Source organism: Anomaloglossus baeobatrachus, chromosome 10 (genome assembly GCF_048569485.1).
Source record: "Anomaloglossus baeobatrachus isolate aAnoBae1 chromosome 10, aAnoBae1.hap1, whole genome shotgun sequence".
Classification (NCBI taxonomy): domain Eukaryota; kingdom Metazoa; phylum Chordata; class Amphibia; order Anura; family Aromobatidae; genus Anomaloglossus; species Anomaloglossus baeobatrachus.
The window spans coordinates 49,722,280-49,748,600 of record NC_134362.1 but is presented as its reverse complement, the minus strand read 5'-3'; the positions used below and the strand labels follow the sequence as shown (position 1 = coordinate 49,748,600).

The following is a 26,321-nucleotide window of genomic DNA, read 5'->3' as shown; positions in this document are numbered from 1 at the left end:
TTCTCTGAAAGCTGAGCTCTGTATAACCCTGCCCACATCACTGATTGGCAGCTTTCTGTGTACACAGTGCATAGGCAGAAAGCTACCAATCAGTGGTGGGGGCGTGGCGGGACTGCATGGCTGCAGGTTTACCAGTGATAATCTTCCAATCAAAGGTGGGTGTGTGGTTAGACTCTCGCAGCAGGTCAAGCATATGTATATAATCTCCTGCTGATAAAATAGTGATTTTATCAAAACTACACTAAGCAGCTCAGTAAGGGACACATTGCTGGAATCAGGATCTCTGTCCCTATATCATGCTGCTCTCAGTTTAGGTTTTAAAAACCTGGTGACAGATTCCCTTTAAAGGGGTTCTCCACTCTGGGCAATCCCCATTTGTTAGAATGGTACTTCAACAATAGCTGAGAACAGAATATCGCCTTGCTGGGACCCCTGCAATTTACTATAATTACTTACATAGATTGATAGGTTGGAAAAGGACAAAGGTCTATTAAGAGCAGCCTGTCTTGATCAATTATGCATTATCTATCACTAGATTATTTATAACAATGCTTTTGGTTCTTAGAAAAGCATTCTGATACAGTGCTGATATAGTGTCTGCCATTACTATCTTTTGCAGTAGGGCATTCCACAGTCTGCCTACTTTAACAGAAAAAACCCTTTCCTCATTACATATGCTGGAATTATTTTCCCCCTCATTTATTGCATCTCTCTTGGTCCTTTGTAAGATCCCTGTAAGGAATGTCATGTGCCACGTGTATTTATACATGTAAATGTCACGGGCGGGGGACAGACCACAACAGGGGGGGGCCGCTCGATGCGCTCGGATCCGGGCGGTTGCTGTGGCTCGAGTGGCAGCCGGACTCGGGCTCGCGCAGCCGTCCATCGCCCACGAGTAAAAAAGGGGATTTATTTACAGGGGAGAGAGTTTTTGTCAGTGACGCCACCCGTGGGTTGCGGTGATGGATGGTGACACCGCCGCTGCCTTCGTAAGGGGATGCCCGGGGCTGATCGAGCGGGGCAGCAAGGTGGGATCCCCTCCACGGGTAGGGGAGGTGTAGTCCCGGGGCCCAGGGTAAGGTGAGGGATTGCAGGGAGCAGTCTTTAGGAAGGGACCGGATGGTACCGTTGTACTCACAATTGAAATAAAGCACAGAAAGTCTGTACTGTAAACCAAGGCCAGATGCCGGTAGCTTCTGGAGGGGTGTGCTCAGGTCCCACACACGGGCTGACAGGGCAGGGGCCCTCCCTCCTGCACTTGTGTTTTTTTGTGTGGTGACTTAATCCGCCTAAAACGGGAGAAGTCAACTCCCGGTGTTTGTTTACTATGGGAGCTGTGGCCCGCGAAAGCTGACCCGTGGGATCTCTGTAGGCACTTGCAGACGCCCTACCCCTCTCGTTGGGCTTCCGTTTCGCTTTATCTGGGCTGTCAACGCGACAATGTCTGGAACCTTTCCCCGGCTGGTGAATTGGAGAGGGGCTTGCAACCTTCCTCGCTCTAGGGTCCAGGTACCCCGACTGTGCACGGCCTCCGGACCGGATTCCCGCTGTCGGCACCGGCGGGCTACAACCCTGCCCCGGTCCACTTTAGGTCTCCCGCAACCAGATCTCCGTCGCCTGTGGCCCTGCTCTGCCGTCTGCCACCTAGTCAGTCTCTGGTAGTCCAGTAGTCCGGGGGCTACAACCTCCGACTACACTTCACTTCACACTCCTCAGTCTACTCCACACTTCGACTGTCCACACTAAACTCTCAGCTTAAACTTTACTCCCCGCTTCCCTAAGCTTGACTGACTTGTTCCCTCCCCTGACACCTCAGAACCCCTAGGTGGGCGTCACCATCTGCTTGGCCCCGCCCACTGGTGTGTCCCTATTGTCCCGGGGGGGTGACTAGGCTTTTGTGGCTGATGTTGTACCTGTGTGTGGGGTTTTGATGGAAGGCCAAGGAGAAGGGATTCCTGCACCAGAGAGGGGTGCAGTCATCTGTGACACCCTGAATTTGTCAGTTGTCAGGGCGTCACATAAATGTGATCGCATGTAAGGTGTCTTTTTCTAACCTAAAGAAGCCCAACTTTTCCAACCACTCGTTATAGAAGAGACCTTCCCATGTAATCATCTATTTGTCCAACTTTGAACTGACTCTAGTTTTCCAAAATCCTTTTTAGAACATGGAGCCAACAACTGGACCAAGATGTGGCCTCACAAGTGATTTATAGAGGGGTAATAATATATTGGATTCACAGATTTTTCTGTCTTACAACCTAAACTCTTGTTTGCTTTTGCAGCTGCTGCCTGACATTGAGTACTGCTGCTTAGCTTACTTGTAACCAGACTACTCAAGTCCTTCTGTTCTGTAATCCTGAGTATATTTCCATTTATTGCATATGCAGCAATAGGATTAGTCCGGCTGTGGTGCATTACTCTACATTTATCAGTGTAAGGCTATGTGCGCACTTTCAGTTTTCACCTGCGTTTCAGGTGCGTTTAGGATCAGTTTTGAACTGCAGCGTTTTTGTGCCCAAATGCATGCGTTTTGGTTTTCCATTAAAGACAATGAGAATTCATGATTTCTTGTCCGCCCTTTGCGTTTCCAAACGCATCTCAAAATTTGCATAAGTTTGGTCAAAAACCATGCGTTCAGAAAAGGACCCTGTCAATTGTTTTTGCCATTTGTGGTGCGTTTTGTTAACATTGAAGTCAATGAGAAGTAGCAAAAAGCAAGAAATATCAAAATTCCTGCGTTTTACCTGCTTTTTCATTGCAGAAAACATGCGTTTTGGACTACCAAAACGCATGCTTTTTGAACATCAAAATAATGATTTGATATGTCCCTTTACACACACACATAATCCGACAATTAAATTTAAGAATAATATGCATTTATTGCTATTTTACCAATAAAATGTATATTAACGCTATAATTTTATTAAATATATCTTTTTCCATTATTTTTCCCATTAATATAGATTTGTCCCTTTTTTTTCTCTTTTTTCATTCTGTTTGATTATTTAATCTTTATTTAGCAGTGTTTTGATGTTCAAAACGCATCTGTGAAAACGCATGGAAAAAGCGCTAAAAACGCATCTAAAACGCGGTAAATACGAATGCGTTTTCTGCGCTAAATTTCTGAAAAAGGCAACTTTGGCTAAATCAATTAAGGCTAAAACGTGCGTTTACAACTGCATGTAGGACGACGGAAAGTGCGCACATAGCCTTAAACCTAATCTGCAATGCTTTTGCCCATGCGGCCAGCTTACCTAGGCCCCTCAGTAATATTATGCACTAAAGCTCAGGGTTTTTTTATCCTACAAAGTTTTGTATTCTCAGCCAAAACTATCACTTTACTTTCAATTCACTCATAAGGTTAATTCTTTAATTAACCCTAGAACGCGCAACCATAAAAATCTACCATAGAAAACAAGTGACCTAGCAGGCCTGCGAGGCCCCAGGTATGCGTTCTAGGGTTACGAGATTAAAAAGAATTGGGCCTAATACAGATACTTGTGGTAGTCACTGCTGATTTTTGCATCAACTCTTTGAAATTTCAAAACACGGCTGTGTCATATTCCTGGTTGTTTGACTCCTCTGCAGCGCCACCACAGGGATAATCAAGCATTACACAGCAGCAATATAAATACAGTGGAACCTTGGATTAAGAGTAACTTGGCTTGAGAGCGTTTTGCAAGACAAGCAAAGCTTTTTAAAAATGTGTAACTTGGTTTAAGAACAATGCTTTGCAAAAAGAGAAAATACTCACCGTGTACACTTCTGATTCCGTTCTTTCCCCACGTTCTGACCCTCTCTGTAGGTAAATTTCTGTACATATGTACTGTACACAAAATACCATTGTACAATACAGTATATACTATACAGCATATCTATCAATTTGCATTTATGGCACAGTATTGTACTTTCTTTCTGCTAACCAGTACAGCACATTACTTATACTGTATCTTCCGCACACCAACAATTTTATTGTACAACATACTGTGCAGTACAGTAAAAGCATATAAAACAAATTAAACTGTATGTTAGCTTAAGAGTACTTTACACGCTGCGACATCGCTAGCAATCCCGTTAGCGATGTGAAATTCTAGATCGCAAGTGCGATCTTTCGAGATCGCACATAGGTCATTTTACGCATGTGCGATCTCAAAAGATCGCACTTGCGATCTAGAATTTACCATCGCTAACGAGATCGCTAGCGATGTCGCAGTGTGTAAAGTACTCTTAAGCTAACATACAGTTTAATTTGTTTTATATGCTTTTACTGTACTGCACAGTATGTTGTATTAGTGTACTGTAATAATTTTATATGAATACAGTACATTATTTTGTATTACTGTAATAAGTTTGGAGAAATACAGAAAATATTTCTGAGTTGTGGAACGAATTGTGTGCGTTTCAATTACTTCCTATGGGAAAATTCGCTTTGATATAAGAGTAACTTGGTTTAAGAGCACAATCCCGGAACCAATTATGCTCGTAATCCAAGGTTCCACTGCACTTTCATTATCTGTGTTATGCAGTACAGGGTTGGTTTGCTAAAGTTAAAGATGCTCTTTGTAAGCAATGTCCACAATGCCAAAAAAAATCCAAATATTGAAGAGGGCTTACCTCTAGAAATACAGACTTCCCTAATAAGGTATGAGACCACTTTAAGGTTTACATTAGACTGGTGGTTGATCTGCCAAGTATCTTTATTACAGAGACCCAGGTAATTACACTCTGGATGCATCTTCATGTATAAAAGCCATGTAAACACGGACGCCCTGTCTTTTCAGAATCGATTTGCTCTGGCAATAGTGTATGCAGCAGATGCAGAGTATATTAAAGTAAACCCGAGAGCTTCTCTCCGCCTGCTCCCTGCTCCCCTGGAATGGCAGATTTCTCCCTTTACAAGGAGGAATGCAGGGTGAGACCTGTCAATCCAGGGGAACGGGCGGAGAGAAGCCGCCAGGGACCCACCTATCTGACTAGCCCATTAAAGCAGTTGTCCACTAATTAGAAGACCCTTGAATAAAATTAACACGGCTTATACCCGCCAACCTCACTGGCGCTGTTCCGGTGATGTTGCTGCCAGGTCATCGCCGGCGGCGGTAGAGGTGAGAATAAGCTTTTTTTCATTTTACTTGGGGGACAACAGCATTTAAGCAGCAGTTATCCAAATAGTGGATAAAATCTTTAATGCAACAGAGAATGAGCAAATGAAAACATAAAATTGCAACGATAAAAGAGAATATCAGCAAAAAAAATCTATATGATAGAAAGCTAAACTTAAGAAGATGAGAAAAAAACTAAAAATTCAATCTTTAAAGGGAACCTGTCCTGTTGAAAATGTTTTCTTACCTGCAAGCAGGATGTTACAGAACAGGATGAGCTGATCAGATATATACTGTACATACATTTTTGGGGAAAAGTTTCAGTAAAACTTGCATTTTATTTATTGAAACTCTTGGTGTTAGCTTATGAGTCCAGTGGGCGGATGTATTCAGTGATTGACAGTCTTCTCTTTCTGACTGTGCATGCAGAAATAGCTGTCAATCATTTTTAGGACCGCCCACTGGACTCCAGTGATTTCAATGAAAAAATACAAGAATTATCAAACCATTTCCAAAGAACCGATATATCATTCTACTCACCGACTCCCTCTCTATATACCATGTGACAGGTTCTCTTTAACATAAAGACCTTCAAGCTAGTCCATCCAATTTCTTTAACATTTGATTGAACCAATCTTCATCATATTTTCAAGGGATCCCAGTACCAAGATTCCATAGTGACCAAATATGTTCATACTGGATTTCTGGTGGTGACATACACTTTGGCAGGCATCTTAAAGAGGACCAACCACCAGGATTTTCACATATAAACTAAAGTCAGTGCTATACTGGCGCTATCATGCTGATTCTATGCATACCTTTAGTTGTGAGATCGGATATATACTTTCTGAAATAAAGTTAAGTAAAATTTGTGAAATGCACTGTTATTTGATGAGAGGTGCAACGGAATATCTAATAGATGGGTCGGGTTTTGCTAGTTATTCCCGCCCCTTTCTGCTGCCTGTCCTTCCTCCCTCCTTCCTCCCACTGTAATAACAGAGACAGGGGGAGGAAGGACAGGCAGGCAGACAGGGGCGGGAATAACTAGCAAAACCCAACCCACCTATTAGATATTCCGTTGCACCTAGCATTAAATAACAGTGCATTTCACAAACTTTACTTGCCTGTATTTCAGAAACTATACATCCGATGTCACAACTAAAGGTATGTATAGAATCAGCATGATAGCGCCAGTATAGCACTTGCAGTGGTTTATATATGAAAATCCTGGTGGTTTGACCTCTTTAACTCCCGTTCAAAGCCTGGCATTGAGTTCTCACCAATTCTTCCATTACCAGATGCCCCATTGCCTACTTACACTCTAGGTTTGCTTTTGGTCAATCTACCCTGTTTCCCCGAAAATAAGACATCCCCTGAAAATAAGACCTAGTAGAGTTTTTACTGAATTGCTAAATATAAGGCCTCCCCCCGAAGTAAGACCTAGCAAAGTTTTTGTTTGGAAGCATGGAAATAATGGTAGTAGCAAGAAATTCTTGATAGGATTCACAGTTTGTCTATTTATGCTGGTTTTTGACGACAACTACTGTACAGTATATAATAAATGTTCATTTTTTTGTTGAACAATAAATGTGACTTTTTCTTCATGGAAAAATAAGACATCCCCTGAAAATAAGACCTAGTGCATCTCTGGGAGCAAAAACTAATATAAGACACTGTCTTATTTTCGGGGAAACAGGGGTACTTAAATATAGTATGGGCGTGCATGAATAAAAATTCCCTAATACATACCTTGTAATGGAAACGGTCAGTTTACAAGCAAGAAATGCCCAATAGGAATACCCTGGGGTATTCATAACCCTGCAGATATACTGTCAGTCCGTGACTGCTGCTTTATAAACAAGAGCGCATTGAGCAGATGAATTCACAAGCGACCACTGACGACTTTGGATTCCCCGCAGCACTAATGGCATATCATGGAGAAGCTTGTGCATAAGAGCAATTCTGATAAAGAAGTTTATTAGGTAACTACTGCTTATGCAATTACCTAGTGATTTAGTATAGATGTTTGAAGAAGCCAAGGAAATCTCGGCTCCCGTGTCACTTTGGATAAGAAAGTGTGTCATTTTCCAAGACATATTGAATGTGCCAGTTTCTAAATAACGATACACCAAGAAAACCCAAACCTTTTTAAGAATCGTTCATGCACGAGCGTCCCCTTTCTAATACTCTTTCAAAGCTGCTCATCTGTTACACGGACATATTGATTGACACCTGTCACTGTACCTGATGTTCTGAAATTATTCTCTCTCCCAGATACGGATTCCTCCCGGTAAGATTTTCCCCATCCATCCATAATAATTTATAGCATAAATAGTGGCACAAATTTCCAACTTCAGGTTTTCGCATTATAATTCACTTAAGGCCTTTTTCCGAGTCTGCTCATATTCTTCCTCTGAATAATAACAATAAATCCTGTAATCCTCTCATTCCGCTGTGTCCTATTTCGCTCGGAATCTCGATCTCAAGTTGTTTCCTTCCGTCCCTCCTTTCCATTCCCCTTAGTTGATTTTTCCTGTATGTCTGAGCCCATTATCTTTCGCAGGGTCTCATACTCCCTGATAAATGCCCCTCTTTTCCTGACCCACGCTCGTAATCCGGCTAGTTGTGTTTTCCACTCGTGCCCATCCCGCCTCCATCAGCCCATTTGCTTTTAAGCTTTCATGTTTAGTAGCCAATTGCCCTCGCTCACCTTTTTTCTTTCCATCTTGAGCCCTGTATATGCACCTGCCTTTCTTCCACACGCGCTATCGCTGTAATTCCCATAATACCGGGGGCTTATTGATTCACTTTCCCCTCTCCGCTCGTTCTACTGCAGACCTCCTCCCTACCCTTCCGAGCTTCCCTCTCCCCCCAAAATTTGCAAAGAGTCGTCACCTTGCGAATCCACCGTTGTGCATCTCCCTTTCAGCTGCACGGCAAGCTGGCGTGTGTGAGAACACGCATGTGTGAAAACATAAGTCTGCTGGCATGTGAACAGGCATGAGTGTGTGCGCGTCTGTGTCAATGCTTGCACAAGAAGAAAAAAAATCCCTATGTCCCTGTATACTGCAGCTATGAGCATATACACACTGCACTGTGATGCGAGCGAGCGAGGCGGAGGAGGGGGGAAATGTGTGAGATAGAGGAGTGTAGAGAGGCAATGAAAGAGACAGAATATATGTGTCTGTGAAAAAGAGGGGGGTGAGAAAGGAGACTAGATATACGAGAAAAATAGCCGAGCGTGGGAAAAAAGAGTAACACAGTATGGATATCTTATCTAATCCACCTACACCCCAATGTACAGACACTCACATGGTACATATGTCATTTTACATGCATCTTGTGCAATACTTCCAGTGTACGGTGGTGCCTATGGATGCTAACACCAAGGAGGATATGCTGCACATGCCTAATACTAAACATATGCACACTAATATTATATATCCTTTAATGTCAACATGCACAAAGCAAAATCCCAATCCAGATTATAAATGAGAACATTTTCCAATGACGGAGACCGTAAAAAGCGTGACGGGATATATTAGACGTTAATCCCATGCTATCAGAGCATCACTTAACCGCTCACGTGCCGGAACAGGAATTCATCTCTCATTTTTCCCCAGAAAGATTCTATCCGATGTCTAACCCACCGTCATTATGATTAGACAATTGGTGTAAGAAGAAGCTTTACACAATCAGGATTAGCAAATGCAATCATTGAATCCAAAATGTAAAGATAGTGTCAACCATTATTTGCCAAATCTTCTAAACCAAAAAGGTCTTGAGAGTCCACAATCTTAGGAGGATGAGAGTTGTGATACAGAAGGTGGTAGTAATAATAATAATGATGAATGTGCCAATAGTCCAGCCCTGACTTGTGCAAGCAAATGAGGAGCGGAGGATAAAGGAGGGCACGAGGACACAGCAGATAATTAAGAAGTATTACCTTGTAGTATAATAGCCAGGATGAATAATGTAGAACCAATGAAGAGAAAAAAGTAGATACATTTAACTGGGGGGGGGGGGTCCGATTCATCATTTGCAATTTCTTGTCACTTCTTTTGTCTTGTGGCACTCGCTGATGGTTTTTGCAACAAATTTGGCGCACCTTGGTTCATGAATGTTGCACAAAATAAAAATGTTCTTTATGTTTGCCTTTTATTTGTTTTGCAACTGTCAGCACAAAAGGTCTCACGTTCCACTAAAATGTCACAAAATTGGCGCCAAAGCTGCGGGTGCACATTAAATCACTCCAGGGGGTGTGATTTGCAGCAAAATTTGGAAATTGATGACTCAGGCAAACAAATCTGCAAACCCTAAACTCTGCCAACACTGTCGAACTAAAAAAAACAAAACAAATGAAAACATAAAAAAAACCAAAAACATGTGTACAATGCGCAAATGGGGAGATAAATAAGGCGGACGCAAAAAGGGAGGTACATGTCACCTAAGAACTCAACAAAAAAGGCACAAATGCAATAATGAATCGTGCCCAGGGTGTTAAAAAGTTAGACTAAAGGCCCTGTCACACACAGAGATAAATCTGCGGCAGATCTGTGGTTGCAGTGAAATTGTGGACAATCAGTGCCAGGTTTGTGGCGGTGTACAAATGGAACAATATGTCCATGATTTCACTGCAACCACAGATCTGCCAAAGATTTATCTCTGTGTGTGACGGGGCCTTTAAAGTGCATCCGAGAGTTCAGGTGCAGCACAGGACAATTAAAGTGAACCTCTCAGGTGTAATATGCACCCATAACCGAGAGTAGTTCTGGGTGCATATTGCTAATCCCTGCTTAACTGACCCTGTAGCTATTAGCAAACATAAATAGATCTTTAGAAAAAGAATTTCTAAAGATCCTTTATGATATGCTAATGAGCACAGGGACCAGTCATAAGGGCGTTAGTTCCTGCGCTCATTCCGCCCTCTAAGCATGTTAGCACACCCACAGGGACATGGTAACATGCTATTCAATGCAGCATCATCAGCGGTGACATGCATACCTGTGTCAACTGTCACCGTTGATTAGAATGCCCGGTCATGCGCACTATGAAGCCGGATGTACGCATCCCGGCTTCACAGAGGTCTAGTGTCGGAACTTCTGATCAGCGGTGACGGTGGACACAGGTACACGCGTCACCACTGATGAAGCTGCATTGAATAGCATGTGAGCACGCCCCTGTGGGTGTGTTAAGATGCTAAGAGGACGAACTAGTCAGGGGAACTAATGCCCTTGCGACTAGTCCCTGACTCATCAGCATCTCATAAAAAGATCTTTAGAAATACTTTTTGTAAAGTTCCCTTTATCTATGCTAATGTATACAGGGACGGTTAGGCAGGGATTAGCAATATGTACCCAGAACTGCTCGTGGTTCTGGGTGCATATTGCACCTGACAGATTCCCTTTAATGCAAATTTTTGCTTGCCAATTGTTTTAGTTATCTGTGTTGTTAAAAGCATGATGCAAATAGTTTTCCTACACTGCAAGTTAGGGTACCGTCTCACTAAACGACGCACCAGCGATTACAACCACGATTTGACCTGGTCAGGATCGCTGGTGCGTCGCTACATGGTGGCTGGTGAGCTGTCAATCAGGCAGATCTCACCAGCGACCAGCCACCAGCGACGCTGCGCTTGGTAACCAAGGTACATATTGGGTTACTAAGCAAAGCGCTTTGCTTAGTTACCCGATATTTACCCTGGTTACGTGTGCAGGGAGCCAGCGCTGGCACCCTGTAAGCGTGTACGCTGGTAACCAGTGTAAATATCGGGTAACCAAGCAAAGCGCTTTGCTTGGTTACCTGATATTTACCTTGGTTACCAGCGTACACCGCTTAGCGCTGGTTCCCTGCACATGTAGCCAGGGTAAATATCGGGTAACTAAGCAAAGCGCTTTGCTTAGTAACCCGATGTGTACCCTGGTTACGTGTGCAGGGAGTCAGCGCAAAGTGGTGTACGCTGGTAACAAGGTAAATATTGGGTAACCAAGCACAGCGCTTTGCTTAGTTACCCGATATTTACCTTGGTTACCAGCTTACGCTGCTTAGCGCTGTCTCCCTGCACACGTAGCCAGGGTAAATATCGGGTTACTAAGCAAAGCGCTTTGCTTAGTTACCCGATATTTACCTTGGTTACCAGTGTACGCTGCTTACAGAGAGTCAGTGCTCATTGGTCTCCCGCCGTCAAACACGTCGATGTGTGCTGCACAGCGGGAGACTAATGAGCAAAAAATGAAGCAGAACAGTGTGTAACGATCAGCGATTTTACAGCAGGGGCCAGGTCGCTGCTTAGTGTCACACACAGCGAGATCGCTGATGAGGTCACTGGTACGTCAGAAAACCTGTGACTCAGCAGCGATCTCGCTATGTGAGAAGTACCCCTTACTTCAACTCTTCTAATAACATTAAAGATGTTTTCTAGGATAAAAATAATATGCCTATTTCTTTTTCAGAAAAAGCACCCCACCTATTTGAATGCCATGTCAGGTATTAAAACAAATAAGCAATAAAAGATACAAGCTTTGCAAAGAAGTGGCATTATTTTTGGAAGAAAGTAGCCATGTTTTTCTAATCATTCACAATCCCATACAGCTGACTGTGAAAATAAGAATTCAAAGCTGTCGTGATAGTGACCATCATTAACACTAATCATTTGTCTATATCAAAATGATCAATGCAAGGGCTGTGCATCCTGCGTCCAAGACCTATGTTTGACGTATATGGTGGGAAGAGCTTCTGGCATATATATACAGTACATCAAACATATTATACATTCACCTGACAGTGGCCCAGAGAGTGTCCATTTGGCACCATCAGGTGAAATTATTTTTGTTTTCTAGTGTATAGCAAAGTGCAGAAAACTGCAAAACAATTGCAAATTCACAGGTGGCAGATTTTTTTTGCAGAAATATAAGCTATTCTCCCTTGACTTGAATTGCAACTAGTACAGAAACGACCCTATACAGATCATTAGAATTGCTTTTATGTTGCATAATTTTTTACCATAAGTCTACCCTATGTTAATTCAGCTCAAAAAGTAAACTGAGTGATATAATTTGATTTTCCAAGTGGAGTCGATGGATGACACATTCCACTCTATTCTTGCGCAACCCTGAGAAAAGGCTGAATGCAGCATTAAAGGGGCTGTCAATGACTTTGATATTGATGTCCTTTCCTTAGGATAGGGCATCAACATGAAATTTGTGATGGTCCGACACCCCGCACTGACCAGCTGGTATAAGCTCTGATGGCAGTCAGATGTAAACAGTGTACAGAGCTTGAATTGTGCGGCTTCATACACAGTTGTAAGTATACCTGATAAATGCTGATCGATGGGAGGTGTTGTAAATTAATAGAAAACCACCCCTTTAATACCAATGGAAACTAACTGGTGATGAAGGTGGTTAATGGTGATATATCTGGTGGTCTGGAGTGTTGAATGGTGTAAGATGGTTACTGGTAAAATGCTGGAGGGGAGATATGTTTCACAGAGGTTGATAGCCTCAGTGATGTAAAGCCGGATGTTACATACTGAGAAAGTTAACAGGGCCATTTTTTGTGAACAGTGAAAGAGATGGATGGGCTGTTCACATAATTCTACCCTAAGGTGTGGTTTCAGGTGGTAAATTGAAGACCTGTGGATTCATTCAGGTGTCTGTGTGTATGGACGTGTGCAGACCTCCACTGGAGTGCGGATATTTACCTGACCCCGCAGCAGTATATGGACTGTTAAGTTCTGTTTGTTCCTTTATGCCAGACAAAGCCTGCTTTGAGTTTATTTTTAATTGGTTTATGAAACCTAAATAAACCAGCTAAATGTTACGGTGATTACCTTGACCTGCAGCCAAGCGAGCTGAACCTCCAAAATGGGTTACTTGTGACATATCTGATATTCAGTGGATTACTGTCAGATGTCAGTCAGCTTCTCCTTTCTGCCCTCCAGTGAACACAGAGATGAGTGCAGGGCAAGAGAATAAAAGAACTATATAGTCCTTTGTTGGGTGCACAGTTCTCTATAATCGGAAAGGGTGTCTAGTCTACTTGACTACTGGGAAGGAGATTTTCCCAGATCTATGAAATGTTCTCACATTTGTCTTGTTGATGAAAGGCATATAAATCCTGACACATTGTATTAGACATACCTTCACTCCACTACATGTATCTTTATGTGCAGCAGATTGTTCAGACCAATATAAGAAATATAAGGGGGTATACATTACTTAGATCTTGACAGTCTACCCTTACGATAAGTCATTAAGATCAGATGACCCCCACCAATAAGCTTTTATCACTGCCAGTGGTGGACAGATGTATACGGTGTATGGAGTCAGAACAGCATAGCATTTGTATGCTGTGTAATGGCTGCTACTGGGTATCACAGCTCAGCTCCTACTCAACTGAGTAGCTAGGCAGCAGTGCCTAAAAGCAACCACTAAACACTGTGTGGAGCTGTGGTGTTCGGCTGTGCATATGTGACGCCCTGGCCTATCAGGTCGTCACAGGGTATTGTGCAATCTGCCCTTCTGCACAGTATCCACATCCTCCTTGGTTACGGATCCCTGTTCTTTGGTGTTGCTAAGATCAGAGCCAGTCAAAACCCTAGGAACACTTTGTACCACACCCACCAGACACACCATTGGGGGGCCTGAAGGGAATAGGGCCGCCCACTTCGGGGGTTGGTAGGGGAAAGTGAGAAAGTGTAGAAGGAGAAGTGAGAGAGAAAGTGAAGGAGTAGGAGTGTGGAGTGGTGACTCTCAAAGTGAAAGGTTGCCGGTTTAGGAGCAGGGCTCCTGGAGACTACTAGGTGGCAGAAGTTGGTCTGGGCCTGGTAGGAGCTGGAACCCCAGTCGCAGGGGATCGTGTCAAGAGGCACGGATCTGCCGAGGAGGGAAGCCGGCAGCCTTGAGCCATCTCCGGGCAGGGGCCAGGGCATGACAGGGCACGCGGACCCTAGGCCGGGAAGTAGCTTCAAGCGTCCTGGTAATTTACCCGACGGGGGTTAAGTCTTCAACATTCATCCCTCACCCGCTCCAAAGTCGGGGTACTAGCGCAACGAGGGGATAGGACTTTTCCCAAAACACAGTCCATCAAAACCAAAGTGTGAACCCTGAGAGCAAGCTCACTCCGTTAGCCATACGGGTGAGCGGGACCCGACTAGTTTCACACTACAGGGTCCAAACAGTGAAGAAGGTGCCACAAAAAAGATCACAGGCTAACAAGCAACACCAAGGGGCACGGATCCACGCGTGCTCCCTCCCTGCTGCAGCGGTGCTCAGAAGTCTGGTTTACAAGCTGTCGGTGTCAGTATTCTTGGACTGAGTGAGTACGCAGAAACCCTTTCCTCCCCAACGGCACCCCTTCACTACCATCACCGGGCCCCGGGGCACAACCCCCTACCCATGGAGGGGTTAAACACCTTGCTGCCATACCACCGCCACCGGGCGCTCCCAACAGCAGCGGTGGTACTCAATTTTACCACGCACCGTGGGTGGCGTCACGAACTTCTAAATCCCCTGTACATATTCCCCCTTTTACCTACGAGGTACCGCGCGACCCCCTCCCGGGTCCGGCGACCCCTCGAGCCACCGCGGTTCCGGATCCAAGCGGCTCGGCCGCTGACACGTGGGCGGTACACATACTGTTTACAAATGGCCACCACTGGAGCTGGTAACAGCTGAATGGTGGAGATGCCGGATGTCGGACTAATCTGATATCGTTGACCTATCCTAAAGCGTGACATATACATTAGGTGGCTGTCGGTCAAAGAAGCCATCTCAGCCGACTCTGCCATGCACACAACTGTCTGCTCGGCCGACCACTCCTGAGTTTTCTATAGGAAAGCCATCAACTGACATGATGTCAAGTGGCTCATTACTAAGGGGACAATGCGATGGGCAAGTCCGAAATCATACATGTGCGATTGACATTTCCCCAACCATCAGTCGGCTAGCGCATGCACACGCATTAGACTGTTGGCTAAATTCGTCAATATTAGCAGGTTCAGCTGACTTTATTCTAATGGGGGCCTTACAGATAGGTAATCAATAAAAAAAGTAGTAGACTTCTCTTTTAACCAATTAATGAGGCAATGTTAAGGCTGCTTCATGTGACCCAAGTATGGCAATAGTATCTGAATAAGGTGTTCTTTAAGCATTGTATGATGATTTGTTCATATCACATTTGAAATCTCCATTCAGTATATACACAGGGATATACACCCCACATATGCTGTACAGGTTCAAAAACCCATGTAAACCAGATGGATGCTAAAGCCATGTGCGCACTAGAAAATGACTTGTTCTTAAGAAAAACCCTGTGAAAGAATCCCGCACCTGCAGTAAAAAAACGCACCAAAACCGCAACGAAATCCGCATGCAGTTTTGCCTCGTTTGGGTGCGGTTTTGGTGTGGAATTTCTGCGGTTTTGCCGCAGGTTGGTCCCTGTGTTTTTTTACCAATAATTAATGGCAAAACCGCAGGGACCTGCAGAAAAGAAGTGACATGCACATTAATTCCGCAGAGGAAATTCCGCGGGTAAATCCGCAGGGACAAGAAAACGCAGTGTGCGCACAGCTTTTTTTAATCCCCATGGATTTTGCCGGAGAAGAACTGCAGAAATGTTCTAAACATTTCCTGCAGCATTTCTTCAGCGAAATCCGCGGCAATTCCGCGGGTAAATCCGCAGTGTGCATATGGCCTTAAGGCTGTGTGCGCACTTTGCGTTTTTTCATGTGTTGCCACAGCGATTTGAACTGCAGCGTTTTAATGCCAAAATGCATGCGTTTTGATTTTCAAGCAAAGTCTATGGGAATTTGGGCTTTCTTGTGCGCACAATGCTGTTATAAAAGCTGCGTTTCAGTTGCAGAAAATTTGGCAAAATCTCTGCATTTAAAGAAGCAACATGTCAATTGTTTTTGCCATTTTGGCAGCGTTTTGCTAACATTAGAGTCAATGAGAATTTTCCAAACACATCCTAAATCAAAATTCTAGCGTTTTACATGCTTTTTTGACAAAATAAACGCATGCGTTTTTGACATTAAATTAAGGGCATGATATGTCCCTTTACACACACACATAGTCCGACAATTAAATTAATGAAAATCAATAATTTACCGTTATTTTATACATAAATATTAGAACACAGTTATAATTTTAATAAAAATAGATATTTTATGTATGATTTTATTCTTGACTAGAAGGTGGCCCGATTCTAACGCATCGGGTATTCTAGAATTTATTGTGTAGTTAATGTATGATTTTTGTTATATATATAGATGTTGTTGTATGTAGTTGCCAAGTGTTTGTGTAGAGGCTGTAAATGTTCTGGGTGTTATCTGGGTGGGGGTGTGAGAGCGGTGTTGTTTGTGTGGAGCGCTGTGTGTGTGTTGCGTTGTTTGTGGAGCGCTGTGTGTCTGCAGTGTTGTCTGTGTGGTGCTGTGTGTGTTGCGCGGTTTGTGTGGGTGTGTGTGTGTTTTGGGGGGAGGTATGTTTTGTGCAATGTGTGTGTGTTGCGCGGTATGTGCGTATATTTGTGTATGCTGCGGTGTTTGTGTGTTGGGTGTTGTATGTGTGCGGCGTTGTCTGTGTGTGCGGGTGTCTGTGTAGGGCGGTGTTTATGGTTCCCAGTGTGTGTGTGGTGTGTTGTGCGGTGCGCGTGTGGCAGTGTGTGTGTGTGTTTTGGGGGGAGGTGTGCACCCCCATCGTGCTCTATCCCCCATGCTGTGCACCCCCCATCGTGCTCCATCCCCCATGCTGCGCATCCCCATCGTGCTCCATCCCCAATGCTGCGCATCCCCATCGTGCTCCATCCCCCATGCTGCGCACCCCCCATCGTGCTCCATCCCCCATGCTGCACACCCCCCATCGTGCTCCATCATCCATGCTGCGCACCCCCCAACGTGCTCCATCCCCCATGCTGCGCACCCCCCATCGTGCTCCATCCCCCATGCTGCGCACCCCCCAACGTGCTCCATCCCCCATGCTGCGCACCCCCCCATCGTGCTCCATCCCCCATGCTGCGCACCCCCCATCGTGCTCCATCCCCCATGCTGCACACCCCCCATCGTGCTCCATCATCCATGCTGCGCACCCCCCAACGTGCTCCATCCCCCATGCTGCGCACCCCCCATCGTGCTCCATCCCCCATGCTGCGCACCCCCCATCGTGCTCCATCCCCCATGCTGCGCACCTCCCATCGTGCTCCATCCCCCATGCTGCGCACTCCCCATCGTGCTCCATCCCCCATGCTGCGCACTCCCCATCGTGCTCCATCCCCCATGCTGCGCACTCCCCATCGTGCTCCATCCCCCATGCTGCGCACTCCCCATCGTGCTCCATCCCCCATGCTGCGCACCCCCCATCGTGCTCCATCCCCCATGCTGCGCACTCCCCATCGTGCTCCATCCCCCATGCTGCGCACCCCCCATCGTGCTCCATCCCCCATGTTGCGCACTCCCCATCGTGCTCCATCCCTCATGCTGCGCACTCCTCATCATGCTCCATCCCCCATGCTGCGCACTCCCCATCATGCTCCACAGTCACACATCAGACAGTATACACGCACACATCTGATCGCATACACTCACACCCCACTTCTCCCTGGGCCCTCCGGTGGGCGGTCCCAGCAGCTGTGCTGCACGCCGTGCTCCTCTGCCTTCTGCCGACACGCACACATCCGATTGCATACACGCACACATCTGATCGCATACACACACACATCCGATCGCATACACGCACACATCCGATCACATACACGCACACACCCGATCGCATACACGCACACACCCGATCGCATACACGCACACACACGATTGCATACACGCACACACACCCGATCGCATACAGGCACACACCCGATCGCATACACGCACACACACGATCGCATACACGATCGCATACACGCACACACACATTGATGATATCGCACATACACGCTCACACACTCACAACATCTGGAGATACCACATACTTCCGGCCATGTGATCCTCCGGCAGGTCCTGGAAGGTCACTGCACGCATAGTATCGCCGCCTAGAAGCAAGCGATATCACTGGATGTTGTGTGTGGATGCGATCTGATGTGTGTGTGAGGTGTGTGTGAGAGTGAGTGTGATCTGATGTGTGTGTGTGTGTGTGTGTTTGTCTGTTCTTATGTGTGTCCGTGTGTGTGTGTTCCGCCGCTGCAGGACCTTGATGCGCTCACCTGCTCCCGGTCGGCTTCTGGTGAGTATGATCGGGGGTCTTCTTTCTTCTGTCTTCTCTCTTCTGCACATGTGTACCGGGAGCCGGTGTACGCTGGTAACCATGCTACACAATATTACCTGATGTGTACCATGGTTACCAGCGTACCCCGCCCCCCACACGCACGGGAGCCCACACCAGCGTACGCCGGCAACCCCAGCAATGCAAGGGTATGTGTTGGCTGGGTTGCCGGCGTACGCTGGTGTGGGCTCTCGGGGGTACAGCACTCACCAGGGAGTCGGGGCTCCGTGTTTGTTCGGGGAATGCGTGCGGGGTGCGGGGCCAGGGCGAGCGTGCAAAGCGTGAGGGGGGCGGGGCGTGGCCGAGTTGCCAATGCGTGCAGGGGGCCAGGGTGAGAGGCCAATCCGTGTGGGGGGTGGAGCCTGGGCGAGCGGCCAATCCGTGCGGGGGGCAGAGCCGAGGTGAGGTGAGCGGCCAATGAGACGCTTGTCACGGTAACGACAGAATTTTGGGGCAAGACAGACAGACAGACAGACAGAATAAGGCAATTATATATATAGATATTTGTTATCATTTTTTTCCGTTTTTTTCATAGTGTTTGAATGTTTAAACTTATTTAGTAGTGTATATGTATTCAAAACGCATCTGACTTTATGCATTGAAAAAGCATGTAAAACACGGTAAAAACGCGCCCAAAACGCGGTAAAAACACAAGCGTATTTTTAACGTTTTTGTGGTTAAAACCAAATTTGACAAAGACAATTTCTGCCAGAGGATGCGTTTTGAAATGCAACTAACTCAACGCAAAGTGCGCACACAGCCTTAGAATGTTATTTAGCCATTTGCCAGACAGGTATATTTTTCTTTTTTTAAACTGTATAGTTAAATTGACTTACAAAATGTATTGTTAGTGTCTAAATACTTAAAATATGTTTATCGATTTACAGCATTTATTTGTGAATGCAAAAGATAAATCAGATAGATTTTAATTGCAAGAATTTTCTTATAGAGAAATTGTGATAGTTGCAAACTAATTTTACATTTATGTTAACCAATAAAAGCATCAATATCACAGAAGTCTTCTGATCAAAAATGTTGATGATCACAGTCAGTTATCTATGCAAAATTATGAATTAGGGGAGGAATACTCCAAATTACCATCACAAAAGTAGGGGTGGGCCCAGACTTTTCTGGGACCCAGCCCAAATGGCACAAACTCATAAACTTTTTAGAAAAAGAGAACAAGAGTTTTTATAGTGCAAGGGGTAACAAATTTTATTAAACACAGGTGGGGGGAATCCAAACAGTCTTTTAAAAACACTAAAAACATGAATGGCGGTTATCCCCTACATTAGTGAGCAAGGATGGTTGACCTTAGGGAGATCAACATCCACCACTGCGGAGACACCATCACGTGTTTCTCAACGCAGTGATTCTAGAGCAATGCCCCCTGGGAAATATTCAAAGCAAGAAGGCCTGCGGAGACACCATCACATGTTTCTCAACGCTGGCAAGAAACTAGCCAGGTCTTTCACCGGGAAGGAACAACCACGGGAAGGGCAGTCTCCAGTCAAGGAGACCACCTATGCCAAACATGGTATCCATCCACAGACAGCCGTTTCGGGGTATTTGCCCCTCATCAGTGTGGAGTAGGAATCTACTAGATCTACTAGACCTGGCTAGTTTCTTGCCAGCGTTGAGAAACATGTGATGGTGTCTCCGCAGGCCTTCTTGCTTTGAATATTTCCCAGGGGGCATTGCTCTAGAATCACTGCGTTGAGAAACACGTGATGGTGTCTCCGCAGTGGTGGATGTTGATCTCCCTAAGGTCAACCATCCTTGCTCACATAGTCTTTTACTAGGCAATGTCCCACTAGCCAGATTCCTACTCCACACTGATGAGGGGCAAATACCCCGAAACGGCTGTCTGTGGATGGATACCATGTTTGGCATAGGTGGTCTCCTTGACTGGAGACTGCCCTTCCCGTGGTTGTTCCTTCCCGGTGAAAGACCTGGCTAGTTTCTTGCCAGCGTTGAGAAACATGTGATGGTGTCTCCGCAGGCCTACTTGCTTTGAATATTTCCCAGGGGGCATTGCTCTAGAATCACTGCGTTGAGAAACACGTGATGGTGTCTCCGCAGTGGTGGATGTTGATCTCCCTAAGGTCAACCATCCTTGCTCACATAGTCTTTTACTAGGCAATGTCCCACTAGCCAGATTCCTACTCCACACTGATGAGGGGCAAATACCCCGAAACGGCTGTCTGTGGATGGATACCATGTTTGGCATAGGTGGTCTCCTTGACTGGAGACTGCCCTTCCCGTGGTTGTTCCTTCCCGGTGAAAGACCTGGCTAGTTTCTTGCCAGCGTTGAGAAACATGTGATGGTGTCTCCGCAGGCCTTCTTGCTTTGAATATCCCCTACATTAGGGCATAGTACAGAAATTAGATTGTCAATACATAAGGTAAATGGACAGCACGTATTCAATGGTGCAACAATAACACCTGGGTATTATTTAGACAGGCCACAAAGAAAACAGTGATGGTATTTTAACAGGCAGGATAACTAAAGTGTTCCATATTTAACACCAGACCCCAGAGTGCATCTGTATAAGAAATGCAGATATAACAAGATTATATGTGCAAAAGCACTATGTAAGTACCAATTGATATGCTGCCAGAACGCTCCCTGGTCATGTTGCCGGAAAAGCACACTACATTGTATATTTGCAGCCGTGAATGAATATTAAGTCCCAATCAGAGCCTGCACACATGAAAAAAGTGCCGAGAAAACCCATTACCAGTCCAACCAAGTGAGGGGGAAAGGTCCGCCAGTAACTGCAGCCTCTGGAAGACCTACGTACGTTTCGATATTAAATATATTGAATCTTCATCAGGGAGGAGGCATGAGGTGCCAGCTCTCCCCTGTCACTGGCTTTTAAATGTGCCATAATGATTGCCGCGGACCCGGAAGTCTCGCCCGCGGCAATCACACCTGGCGCCGGACGAAAACGCGCGAGATGACGGCCATCACGTCAACCTCGCGCATGCGCGGGAGCGGGGACGCGTCACCAAGGCTCCCGCGCATGCGCGCGACGTATAGATGGCACCAGCTACGCGCGCACGAGCGGCACCAGATGCGATCGCACCAAGACAACCGGATACCGCGGCAAGTGTAAACAAATCTCACCATAATATAGAATAACAGGATAACATTCATGAGTTTGAAAAAGGTGAAACCAAATCACATAAAGGGGTCCATCTTTAGTTGTTCATATGATTTAGAAGGAATGGTGAGTCTCAAGCGGCAGGCATGTAATCATTTTCTAGGTCCTATTAAAAAAGGACATGCATAAATCAATAAATAAGCCAGAACAGTAGGGAGGGATGCACAAAATTAGAGGCAGATTAAAAACAGTTAAAAACATAAATAAAAAGGATAAAGGATACAGGTGAGGGAGCAATGGCTAATTCAGAATGAACAATAAGTATAGTCCCAAGGTGGGACCTGGATATATGTATATATATAGTCCATTATGTATATAAAGAAGTAACCACAAGAGCAGTAACATCACGAAATCAAGCACCTGACAGGGGGACAGGCTATACAGGGTCAAGGAGACATCACACTACAGAAAAGGGGCATAACTCACTGATTCGTTTAAGCCCCTAGGGGCCAATGTGTCCAGGGTCACTATCCACTTGGTCTCACACTGCGCCAGGCGTTTCTTAAGATCACCACCTCTGATCCCCCCCACTACCACATCAATCCCCCTTATCTTCAATTTTGAGGGGTCACAGGAGTGGTGTGATCTGAAATGCCTGGGCAGTGTTTTGAGTGTTGTAAGGTCCACCTCCGTTTTGGCCGCAGCAATGTCCCTCACATGCTCCCTGACCCTAATGCGGAGCTCCCTAGAGGTGAGTCCCACATAGGTCAGGGGGCATGTACATGTTGCAAAATACACCACATGTGTAGTTGCACACGTGATGTAATGTTTGATGTTATATGTTTTCTGTCCATCAGATGAGCAGAATGTCTGACAACGGAGGACACCGCAGCATGCCACACAGTGGCCACAGGGAAAACAACCCTGCAGAGGACCATGAGAACCAAAATGATTGACTCGAGGTGGGACATAGTGGCTCTGGACCAGCATATCCCTCAAATTCCTTGCTCTCCTAGATGTCATAAGGGGATCTTGAGTGAGCATACTAGCCAGAATAGGGTCGGTCATTAAAACCGGCCAGTGTTTTTTCAAAATCCGTCGTATGGTCTCCCATTCCTGACTGTGTGTTCCAATGAACCGCACCGCGGTATCACGTCCTGCCAATTTCTTCGGGGCGCCAGTGAGTAGTTGCAATCGGGGGGTTGATTTAGCCCGATTATAACCCACCCTGATGCTCCTACCACTGTACCCCCTCTCACGGAAACGCTCCCTGAGATCAGCCGACTGGGCCTCAAAGCTGTCATTAGAGGAGCATATTCGCCTCATCCTCAGATATTGTCCGGTGGGAATGGTACGAATTGTAGATGGATTATGGTCAGATGTAGCATGTAGCAGAGCATTGACGGAAGTCGTCTTCCGAAAGACATCCGTCTGGATCACTCCCCTCTGATCCACCTTAATCAAGATGTGAAGGAAGTCTATCCTATGTCTACTACTTTTATAAGTGAGCTTGATATTGAGATCGTTGATATTTAACTGTCTCATAAATAGATCCAGCTGCTCAGCTGTACCCTGCCACACAAACAGTACATCGTCTATGTATCTAAGCCAACACTGCACATGGGCGCTAAGCCCGGGGCCCTCGTCCGCAAAAATCAGCCTCTCCCAGAAACCCAGAAAGAGGCCTGCGTACGAAGGCGCACAGGCCGCGCCCATAGCAGTGCCGCGTTGCTGTAGATAATAGATGTCTTTGAAGACGAAAAAGTTGTGTGACAGCACAAACTCGAGAAGCTCGATAATCAGCTCGCTCAATTCGCCATTCCGACCGGACGTCTCGAGAAAGAAGCGGACAGCTCGTATTCCATCCGAATGAGAAATACACGTGTATAGGCTCTCAACGTCGGCCGTAACAAGGATCATGTCCTCTTCCAGAGAGATGCCGTCAATGCGCCTAAGGACGTCCGTAGTGTCCCGGACATAAGAGGGTAGCGTTTCAACCAAGGTTTTTAAGTGGTAGTCTATAAATCGACAAATGGGATCACATAAACCCTCTATGCCCGACACAATCGGACGGCCAGGCGGATCGACGGCATCCTTGTGGACTTAAGGCAGTATATAGAATGTAGGGACTTTGGGATATTTTTTACACAGTCCGTCAAACATTTTCTTGTTGATCAGACCGGTATCCAAAGCCCTACGAAGTATCGCGGTAAGTTCAGTGGAAAAAGCAGTCAGAGGGTTGGAGGATAGTTTCCTGTAAGTGCTCTTATCCCGAAGCTGTCTGAGGACCTCCTGTTCATACTTAACACAAGACAGCACCACAATGTTACCCCCTTTGTCGGCAGGTTTTATCACTATGTCATTAAAACCCTGCAATTCCGTCAGAGCCTTCCTTTGGGAGTGAGTCAGATTGTCCTTTTTCCGATTAGTCGGAATATTTTTAAGGTCCTCACTCACCATTTTGGTAAAGATTTCAATTGCAGGGCTGATAGACAATGGGGGAAACTTAGTTGACTTAGGTAGAAGAGCATCTGGGAACATACCTGTTGTCGGGATCTCCTGTTCCTGGAGTAAATCCTCAAGGTTACGTATGGCCTCACGTTCCACCGCACTGTCGGACCTGTCATTCCGCTTATGAAAAAGTTTTTTAAGAATTAGTTTTCGTGAGAACAGGTTTAGGTCCTTCAAAGTTGAGAACAAGTGGAAAGCATTAGAAGGAGAAAAAGACAGACCACGTGAGAGGACCTCCACCTGAGCCCCAGTGAGCACCCGTTGAGATAAATTAAGTACCTGGAGTTTGTTCCCTTGACGTTTGTTCTTATTATATGTCACTGGTGGCCGGGTTCGATGTTTAACACGTGCCCCGACAGAATCTCCAAGGTCCATGGAGCTCACTGAGGCCCCGGAGGAGGAACCACCTGCTGAGGTCATAGATACTAATGACGAGGATCTTGAACGGGGGTTTTTGTTAATAGTGTCCCCCGTACGTCCTCTAATTGTATTGTTTCTCCATCTGTATGCCCTCCGTAGGGTATAGTCCTGAATATCCCTGTTCAATTTCTTCAGTTTGAAGGTCCTAATTTCCTGCTCCCATTTTTCCAACTCTTTATCAATCTCGGCGTAAAAACGGGTGACGACAGTTGGTGTACACGTCTCTGTTAGGCTCTTCTCCAGTGCCTCTAGTTCTGCTTCAATTGAAGCCAATGAAGTGGAATTATGATCCCACAACAGACCCAGGAAGCCCCGAGAACATGTTTGTGCGAGTTCTTCCCATTTTGTTTTGAAAGTTTCATCTTCCAAAGGGAAGGAGGGGAAGACCTGCACACGGAGACCCCTGGGTACTAAATCTTTCTCCAAATATTTCCCCAGAAATGCTTTGTTCCACCAGAGTCTGGTGCGCTTCTTGAGTAACTCTTTATATTTGGTCATGAGCACCTCATCAGATTGAATGCCATTGCTCACATCACCTGTGACCCCACCGGTCTTAAGGACATCGTCCAACTGTGACTGCCAGGTGCTATCCCTGGCCCGAAAGGTCATGGCGGCTGGAGAAAAATCTGTGGTGAACAGAAAAAATACGATTAGGGGAGGAATACTCCAAATTACCATCACAAAAGTAGGGGTGGGCCCAGACTTTTCTGGGACCCAGCCCAAATGGCACAAACTCATAAACTTTTTAGAAAAAGAGAACAAGAGTTTTTATAGTGCAAGGGGTAACAAATTTTATTAAACACAGGTGGGGGGAATCCAAACAGTCTTTTAAAAACACTAAAAACATGAATGGCGGTTATCCCCTACATTAGGGCATAGTACAGAAATTAGATTGTCAATACATAAGGTAAATGGACAGCACGTATTCAATGGTGCAACCACGAGCACGGCCAATCCGTGCGGGGGGCAGAGCCGAGGTGAGGTGAGCGGCCAATGAGACGCTTGTCACGGTAACGACAGAATTTTGGGGCAAGACAGACAGACAGACAGACAGAATAAGGCAATTATATATATAGATATTTGTTATCATTTTTTTCCGTTTTTTTCATAGTGTTTGAATGTTTAAACTTATTTAGTAGTGTATATGTATTCAAAACGCATCTGACTTTATGCATTGAAAAAGCATGTAAAACACGGTAAAAACGCGCCCAAAACGCGGTAAAAACACAAGCGTATTTTTAACGTTTTTGTGGTTAAAACCAAATTTGACAAAGACAATTTCTGCCAGAGGATGCGTTTTGAAATGCAACTAACTCAACGCAAAGTGCGCACACAGCCTTAGAATGTTATTTAGCCATTTGCCAGACAGGTATATTTTTCTTTTTTTAAACTGTATAGTTAAATTGACTTACAAAATGTATTGTTAGTGTCTAAATACTTAAAATATGTTTATCGATTTACAGCATTTATTTGTGAATGCAAAAGATAAATCAGATAGATTTTAATTGCAAGAATTTTCTTATAGAGAAATTGTGATAGTTGCAAACTAATTTTACATTTATGTTAACCAATAAAAGCATCAATATCACAGAAGTCTTCTGATCAAAAATGTTGATGATCACAGTCAGTTATCTATGCAAAATTATGAATTAGTAGCTATAGTATTTAATGTGACCTAACAAATGTATCAACGTTTCCAGGCAGTCATTCAAGACGGACACAGGAGTCAATGTATTCTGCCAATAAAAGAAACTCACCTCATTATGAAAAATCAGATTGGATGGGCATTTCCCACTAGCAATGTTTTACTCATAAATGGCCCCGCTTGATGGAGCAACATACATATTACACCTTTTATGGAGCTTTTATGACCTTCATGTTAAATTGAATTATTAATTATGCATGCTTATATAGCGCCATTAATTCCA

At 45.2% G+C, this 26,321-nt stretch overlaps 1 protein-coding gene across 5 annotated transcripts in view; it reads right to left on the bottom strand.

The window, feature by feature from the left end:
* LOC142255156 (sodium/calcium exchanger 1-like) overlaps positions 1–8,698 on the bottom strand; it is a 137,846-nt gene extending 129,148 nt beyond the window's left edge. For 2 of the 5 annotated variants that reach the window (XM_075326624.1, XM_075326628.1), the window contains exon 1: positions 7,344–7,771. In XM_075326624.1, the coding sequence (XP_075182739.1) occupies positions 7,344–7,466 (123 nt within the window). In that variant the 5' untranslated portion in view covers positions 7,467–7,771. Of the gene's footprint in view, positions 1–7,343; positions 7,772–7,809; positions 7,909–7,994; positions 8,234–8,678 lie in introns of those variants that run through there. The other 3 variants (XM_075326627.1, XM_075326626.1, XM_075326625.1) reach the window with 3 other exon arrangements.
* Positions 8,699–26,321: the final 17,623 nt, after the last annotated feature.